Source organism: Diabrotica virgifera, chromosome 9 (genome assembly GCF_917563875.1).
Source record: "Diabrotica virgifera virgifera chromosome 9, PGI_DIABVI_V3a".
Classification (NCBI taxonomy): Eukaryota; Metazoa; Arthropoda; class Insecta; order Coleoptera; family Chrysomelidae; genus Diabrotica; species Diabrotica virgifera.
In genome coordinates this window covers 65,410,176-65,419,366 of record NC_065451.1, presented here as the reverse complement: position 1 = coordinate 65,419,366, position 9,191 = coordinate 65,410,176, and the positions used below count along the sequence as shown (strand labels likewise).

At 33.6% G+C, this 9,191-nt stretch overlaps 1 protein-coding gene across 1 annotated transcript; it reads left to right on the top strand.

Annotated features, from left to right (window-relative positions):
- The first annotated feature begins 2,041 nt into the window (after window positions 1-2,041).
- LOC126890978 (uncharacterized) lies at window positions 2,042-3,250 on the top strand. Its single transcript, XM_050660158.1, has one exon. It carries the CDS (start codon window positions 2,042-2,044, stop codon window positions 3,248-3,250), a length of 1,209 nt encoding a protein of 402 aa, XP_050516115.1.
- The last annotated feature ends 5,941 nt before the right edge of the window (window positions 3,251-9,191 follow it).

The following is a 9,191-nucleotide window of genomic DNA, read 5'->3' as shown; positions in this document are numbered from 1 at the left end:
TTTTCAAAGCACTTACCTGTAATCATTGACAGTAATAAAAGACTCCAAGTACTGGATCCTCCGAGTCTTTAGTTTTGAATAAGTGAGATCGTAAAATCGTCCCGGTTGATTGATGTTTATCCACAGTTCTCTAGTGTAGAGAATCTCTACACTACCTCTACGAGCCAATAGGTTTTTATCAGTAATTTTGCGATTGAAAATCGCACTCACACAGTTTGGGCTTCCACAATGACATGCAACAAGCATGTTAATAAGTCCAAAAATATAATATGAAAACTATTTAAAAAGGCAGTATAACAATCACTCTATATTTATCAATCAACGACATAACGACATAACCACACCGTCCCCAAACCACAGCCCACAGCTGCGCTACAGCTGCCATATTGGATAATTTTTGACATGTCATTTGAACATCCAATCAGAACAAAGTTATAATGCGCGTATGCGCCTGGCCGATGCGTATGAGCCTGGTTTTAACATTAAAAATTCACCCTCAACGCGCGTAAAGAAGTATAACTTCAAAAATCAAAAAAAGGTGGCGCGTTGAAGAAAAAGAAACGCATTATTCGAGCTCCCAAGAAAGGTGGTTTTTTACCTTTGTTGTTACCATTGCTCGGAGCGTTAGGAGCTGTTGGGGGAGGTGCAGCTGGAATTGCCAAAGCAGTTAACGATGCCAAAGCTGACCGTGAAAAACTTGCTGAACAACAAAGACATAATCTGGCTATGGAACAAGCAGCAAAAAAGGGGTCGGGGTTTTATCTAAGACCGTACAAAGGTTACGGAATAAAACGTCGCGGCAAAGGTTTCCATTTAAAGCCGTATTCAAAAAACTCACGTTAAAGCTACCTAGGCGAGCAATGACTGATATAGATCTTGTTAAATATGCTAGTTTGTTAAATATTCCTCATTTTCGTGGAGTTTTTATGCGTGATTCTTTACCTAATGTAATACGAAAACATGAATCAGGTATAGTAAACCACGATACTGAAAGCGGAAATGGTACACATTGGACTGCATATGCTAAACAAAATACGTTCATTACTTATTTTGATAGTTATGGAAATTTACCACCTCCTACTGAGTTAGTACGATATTTTAAAAGTAATGGAAACGCTATTATAGTATATAACTATGATGTCATTAAAAATTTTAATTCTTTTAATTGTGGTCAAAACTGTTTAAGATTTTTATTTAATTACTATAATTAATCATTGAGCATCATTTATACTTGAACCATCATGTCAGTCACATTTACCCTTAGTGGAGAATCATCAATTCTCAGTGATGATTACAATCCTGCCATTTATCTTGATGAGAATTTCGATTATGAAATTGGTGTTGCAAATTTTGATACTTTTAACAGTATTCCAAATGTTGATGTTCATAATAATGTTTTTGTGTGGGGTAAAAACAGCGAGTTTACCTTCAAAATTCCTGTATGATTCAAACAGCTAGCGCAATTCGTATAAGGCCAAATATAAATACAAACAGGATAAGCATTAAAAGTAGTGATTGGATTAATTTTGATGTTGATAATTCTATAGGAAGCTTACTAGGTTTCGAAAGAGTTAAACTTAAACCAAATACACTTCATACATCCACGAATACAGTAAATATTTTAAAAGTTAATACAATCTGTATTGACTGTAATATTGCTGTTGGATCTTTTCTAAACTGAAAGGCTGTACATATTATTCATCAATTTTTCCTCAAGTTCCTAATGGGTATAAAATAGTTGAGCAACCTTTGATCATCTTGTATTATCCTGTAAGCAATAAGACGATAAACAACATAACTGTACGAGTTTTAGATCAACAAGGAAATTTAGTTAATTTTAATAAAGAAACAATTACTGTTCGACTACATCTTAGAAAAATTGAGTAAAAATGGTTTGGCAGTTTCATCAAAGTAATTATCCAAAATATTCCTATAAAAGACGTTACCGCAGTAAAAAAATTAGTAAAAGAATAACATCTAAGCTGTTAACATCAGAGAATCGTAAATTTTTGAAATTACTTGGTTATCATGTTTTAGTATAATGGAAATCTTGCACGTCTTGGGTCAACCCTTTAGTGATACAACTATTGAGGCTTATCAGTATCACACTTATCAACCATATACATCAAATTTAAACTATAATGATGAAATCAGAATAAATATTCAAGATCTAGATGCTTATACTTTACCATGTAACAGTTACATATACATAGAAGGAAAAATGTTAACTGATGACAATAAAGTTCCTACAAAATTTCAATTTATTAATAACGGTATTTCATATTTATTTAGAGAATTGAGGTATGAGTTAAATGGTGTTACAATTGATTCCGTACGAAATATTGGTTTAATTTCAACTTTGAAAAACTACTTGTCGCTTAATGAAAATCAGAGTAAACTCTTACAAAATGCTGGTTGGTTTCCAAAAGAAGATAAGTTGAAGATTGATACGCATGGTAATTTTAATGTATGCATACCATTAAAAATTTGGTCTGGCTTCTTTGAAGATTTTCAAAAAATTATCATTAATATGAGACAGGAATTAGTCTTGATACGAGAAAAAGATGATATTGATGCTATTATTGCTACAGATGAAACAGAAAAACCAAAAATTGAAATTAATAAACTTTATTGGAATGTACCTCATATTTTACCTAATATTAGCGAACAATTGCGGCTAAACAAAATAGTTCGTAGTAATACGGAACTACCTATAAAATTTAGAAGTTGGGAATTAATTGAATATCCCACTTTAAATAATTCGACACGTCATACTTGGCCAGTAAAAACAACTACAAAATTAGAAAGTCCTCGGCATATTGTAGTAGCTTTCCATGATGGTCGAAAAGGAAAAATGCTGAAAGATATGAGTAAATTTGATCACTGCAATTTAACAAATATTCGTATGTTCCTTAATTCTGAACGATATCCTTATCAAGATCTCAACTTAGACTTTGACAGTAACCGTTTTGCAACATTGTATGAGATGTTTGCTAATTTCCAAGAATCTTATTATCACCTTCAAACTAATCAACCAATATTTAATCCAGAGGAATTTAAAAATAATGCCCCTATAGTTCATACTGACTGTTCAAGACAAAAAGAAATTATTCAAAGTGGTTCTGTTGTTCTGAGAATAGAGTTTGAAACCAGTAAATCTGTGGGAAATAATGTTTCCGCATATTGTCTAATATTACATGAAAAAGAATTCTCTTACAATCCTTTAACCAAAATTGTAAGACAACAATAAAAGGGTTGCATCTTATTCAGGATGTCAGTTGTTACCATGAAGCTAGTAATAGACGTTCAAGGATTTAAAATAGAAAATAATAAATTTATAGTTAAAGAACTAGCTGCTTTCAATGGAACACAAATTTGCCATTACGTGTTTAAGTCTCCGTTTCCGATTAGAATGTTATCTCCCGATTTACAGAGACAGGCAACTTGGTTAACAAGAAATCATCACTGTATTGATTGGAATTTTGGTTTGACACCCCTTTATCATTTTGCAAATATTATAAAAGATATTACAAGAAACGCCGATGCAGTTTACGTCAAAGGTTTGGAAAAGAAAAATTATTTAAAAAAATACATTGCTGTTCCTTTATACGAATTGGATGAACAACCAGCATTAGAAGTTAAGGAACCTGCTTGTTTTTATCATAATAGTGAAAAATGTATTTGTGCTTTATCTAATGTATTTTGGTTGTATGATACTTTTTTAATGCAAAAATAAAAATATATATTATTTTTCGTTTTATTTCTTAATTATAAATAAAACAGTCAATTAGTATTACAATAATTTATTAAAACAACAATTACATAGTGTATGGTTTACTTAAGTGAAGTTTACTAAAAGACTTAAACATTATTTGTTTATCTTCAAATTGTCTTATTTTTTCCTTTAATTCCTCGATTTTTTTCATAAATTCCTCCAATTTTAATGATATGTTGTTTTGAAATAAAGACTACAAAATAAAATATATTATTTATTAATTAAATCTACATGTATTTACAGTATCTACCCCTTCATCTTCAGTAGGTAGAACATCTTTTAGGTCATTTAAAAAATCAGTCAGCCCTAGATTTTTAATTTTTTTTAAAAAGCAACATGCATATCACGTCAGAGAGATAGTCTTCACATATTCTTGCTCCCTTGTGGTATTTGGTAGCTTCTTCGTTACACTCTTCTACCGTGTACCTTCTTGTTCTTATAACAGCTCGCTCGGCTTCGTATTCAAAATTATCCGCATTGTCAATAAAAACCCATTTCAAGTTTCTAATTGCTTCAACGACATCGAGTACTTTTCTACCACACGCATCAATGACTAAAATTTATAAAGTTAGCAACAATATTGACTAAAAATATTTATTACCTTTTTGACTTCTCACGACGAATTTACTAAATGACTGGATACGAAGAACAAAATTTACTAAAGATCCCTACAACTATCCGCAATATATGTAGTCTACGTTTGAATTACTGCGCATGTCTCAGAGGTGACCTTGATTTACAATATAAAAGTAGATACGTTTGATGTTTACAGACATTAACCTTTAATAGCAATGGAGTGTTGTTACAAAGCTTTCATAATGGGTCAACACCCGCAAAAACCGTTGTACAAGTTTACAGCAGAAGAATTAGAAAACTTTACCCTGCAATACTTTAGAAAATATGTCCATCCGTGGGAATTACTTCAATCTTGGTCTAAATTACCCAAGAAAGCAGTTCAAGATTTTGAGGTGCAGACTCGTCTTCCATGTTATGTACATTTTAATCGTCCCGAGTGGAGAACAGAGCTCGAAGGTTCAGCACCGGCGCAATCCAGTTGTCATTTATGCAAGTCTGCGCTTGAAAATTTAAAACATATGTCTAACAGTGTAATGAATAGTTAATAAAGTATTATTTTTGATAAAAGTTTTATTACAATAATAACCTTGATTGTGACCTTCAAATGATCTTGAATTGACTGTGACCTTGACCTTGGCCGTGACCTTGACCGTGACATTGACCTTGACCGTGACATTGACCTTGACCGGAACCGGTTTTTCCCACTCTACTTTGCTCCAGGAATGGTACAGAATATCTACTAAGCTCGCTCCCAAGTACGTCAAGGGTACCATATCTAAAAAAAATTCTCGTCTTGTGTATCAAATACAAAACGAAGATGGTACTAACGCTGGACGCTGGCATATAAAAGATCTGAAAGCGTGTTTTAATGACTCTTTTGATTCCGATGATTCTGATAACGAACAAGAATAAATATTTACCATGCAAATAATATTTATATTCCTTCTTGTATACTGCCATTTAACGTCCACACTTACTCTATCGACTAGAAACTTTTACCCCACATACCTTTGCTAAAACTGAAATTAAAAACAGTTATCAACAAGCGTTCCTCTTGTGAAAACACCTTTATTGTTTTAGTACCAAAATATCCTATCTGTCAAATTAAATTAATTTTTATTAATACCCCTATCATTCCCGGTTAGTCTTAGCTTAAAAAATGCAGGACTCGCTTTTTATATACCTGTGTCGTTATTTTTACTTGCGACGTGATGCGATTTACCTTAGATTTTTCGTCCTACCTTATAACGTATCTCACCGCGTTTCTGTTGATAAAATAACAGCTATATGTGCTGCGCTGTAGCCCTTACAAGCGAAAAAATCTTATCGGGTGTTACCCCCTAAGAAAAATTACCTTACCTTCAAGTGGAAATTGAAGGATACCTTACCCTTTAAAAATGCCTTACCTTCCAACGACAAATGGGAAGTTATCTCATCTTGAGTAAAATTACCTTATCTTCAAATGCAACTTGAGAACTACCTTACTCAAGAAAAACTTAGGCTTTTTTATCTTTACCTTTTATGAAAAAACAACTACTTTGTATATTATCTTTCCTTACACACTGTTTCTAACAAGATTTCCCCTGAAATACTGAACACCCCGTCTAGCTGTGACATCTCTGTCGTGTTTAGAATTTCCAAATTGAGTATTACTCTCTCTTCTACTTAGCTTAACTTTTGATGTGAGTCCCCACATAGAGAAAACATCTTTATCCCTTTTCGTCATAGAGACCAGGATCTGTCAGAGATACTAGGCACTGAGGAAGATTAGGACTGATGTTAGCGGACGTCCGTCAGTTGACTCGCCGAAAATAGTATCTGAATCCTAGTTTCCACTGACAATCTGTGGAAAGAACTCAGTCGTTCTTCAACCAAAAGAGGTCCACTAAACGACTCTCTTAGTGTAAATTTTGGTGCCTAAGAGGTTAGTCCTGTCAATACCATAATAGATACCCTACGTGCACTTTAAAAATTTATGTACCATATGTACCCCCTGCTCCTAGACCTCAGGTTTTGCAACCACCTTACTGAATTTTTTTTTTTAACTCTATTAACTCTCCATCTTTTGTAAATGCTGTATAGTATCAAGAGATACTGCATACTCAACCCTCCAATACAATTTTCCTTGTTAGTTACAAACTTTCTTTTTACCTAGCCAAACCTAACCTAGCCTGATTAATTTTATACCTGGATACGATAAAGGTTGGCATACCGATCGTCAGTTATTACCGCTTGTGTTCCGATAAGCACAATTATCTGCATTTTAGTTACCCTCGTACCTGACCGAATCAATGTTCAGTCTACCTTTATAGTAACGATACATCAGACGAATACTTATACTATTTACCGTTACGATTTTATTCAACCCTATCTTCCATTACGTTAACAATATCAAAATGAAATTACTCTCTCGTTTATTGTTCAACGATCCCCCAGATTACCGTGCGTTACCTAATGAAATCTATTACCTTAATATAGGATTTCAAATCTAATCCAAATAGTAAATATTATAATCGATATGTTCGGATAAACGCCTATCTGTCTTTCCTAACCCCGTGAACGGACTACCATGTCTTGTTTACCTAGCGTGTCTTGTTTGCCTAACGTGTCCTGTTCGCCGTAACACTATGGAGCGAATAAGAGCCATAGACACATATGCATGTGTAAATATGAACATAGTTGTACCAATATATGATATTAGTTATATAGGGTTATTAAACTTATATTGTTGTACCTTTTGTAAAAATTGTAATTTTACCTTTCATTTGACTATTGTATTAGATAACTAATAGTTATTTTATCGCTTATCTTAGGTAATAAAGTTACTTGGTCATATCTTATGTATATATTATCTGCCGTAGTACCATAAATTTTATCTGTCCTTTACAACATTGTCTTCGCGATGTCCTCACATGCTTCTTGGTTTCAAAGCTCCGATGAAAACTCAGTATAACTAGTTTCCACCGTGGAAAGGGTAGTGTAGCATGTGTGAAATCCCCCCTTTATAAACCATCTCAAAATTTTTCTAGCTACGCCCATGGTGAAGGATCAGCCTTGTACATATGCCCTAATCTCGGAATCTTTAGGTGGTAAATCTCTTCTGCAGAGATGCTTTCATAAAATCCATAGGGGGCAACTTTCTAGTTTTGTACTCGCATATTTCCATTGTCCTAACAATGAATTTCTGTCCTTTTGTTTCCTCAAAACTAAAATTTCTACGAACTCTTTCGAAGCCGCTTGCAGTATAAGGATGTTTGCTTAGCAAGAGAAAGTTGAGAGATTCTTAAATGACCCGTCTTCCAGATGCCATTACGGACCATATTTGACTATTACCCCTTCTTCCGTGTTCACCCCTAAGAGCTAAATCTAGCCCTCAGAGGCACTTACAAATTCATTTTCCTGTGTCCTTGTGTGCTGTCAAGACGTGTGCGAGACGAAAAGGCGGAATTCAGCCGGTAAGTACCTACCCTTTATAAAACTGCTTGTTTCCGTCCTGATCTTAACTATTAGAGCATACTTAAAAGAGATTCTCTTCTATCTTTGCAGAGCCTATCAATTTTGTTTGCTGGCTTTCTGTCCACCGATTTCGTCCTTTGACGTTTGTTTACCTGCCATCCGGCACTTGCGAAAATTGCCGTACCTATTCATCTATCTAAACCTGTCGTAACGACACGTGCCTGATTGTTTAGCTATAAACGCTACACCTACCTGATTTGACACGAGCCGAAAGTGTAAGTACTTGTCTTACAATACGCCGGCAGATTTATGATTTATATTCATTGTGTCACTATTCATTCATTGTGGATTTACCTAAAAACCCTAATAAAAGTGGGTTATTGACTTTAAAGCTTAGTGCAGTTTGGTGAATTTATAATTTGTTTATTGTGGTTTTGACCAAACAGACAATTAAAATTATCATTTATACGGGAATAATTATATATACACATACGATATAACACCAATCCATTTGTTACAGACTATTTTTTTCTCTATAAATGTTTTATATACTTATAGTGATCACTATCAACTTTTTTTACGTATTCTCAAGACTAAATAATCACTCGTTTCACCTATTTTCATTTAAATTAATCATCTCCATAAACATAACTATATATTTTTGTTTGTTTCTGACCTGTCTTGAGAATATCATTCTGAATATTATTACGTTGCGGAAAATTACGACAGAACCTTTAATCATTGTTTTTTGTTACTTGTTTTATAAATATATACTCTGAACATCACAATATAATTTTTAACTCAAATATTTACTTATTTTTATTTCCCCATATCTATCTGATTATTTATTTTGTTGCATGTATATTTCTGTTTCTCTTTCAGGTATTATGTTGATTTTTATTTTTTTATATATATGTACGTGTGTATATGTGTTTTTGATATCTAGTGATTACCGCGCGACATAAATACCCGCTATTCTCTTAAGTCTATTTTGCAACCGCGTATTATTCATATCCTATCTCCTTCGCCTCATATTTGTTATCTTTTCTTGTCATTTTATTACCGTTTAAGTTTTCCTATTCCTCATAATTTCTATCCAGCGATAGGTGGCGCCCAATATTGTTTTCTCCTACCTTATCTTCTCTTCTCTTTCTCTTTCGTACCTCTATTTCTTATATTTGAGACTTTCAACCCCGACTAAGACACCTCTAACCGACTGAAGCCCGGAGCCCAGTGCCGTTCCATATGTGTTATCCACTCTGTTGTTAAAGAGGGTACAACATGATGTTCCTTTTTCCAATTCACCCAAAAAATTAATCAATTCAAAAGGTTCATATGCCTCAAAAATATAGCAAATAAAGCAAATTTTGGTAAATCAGTAAGG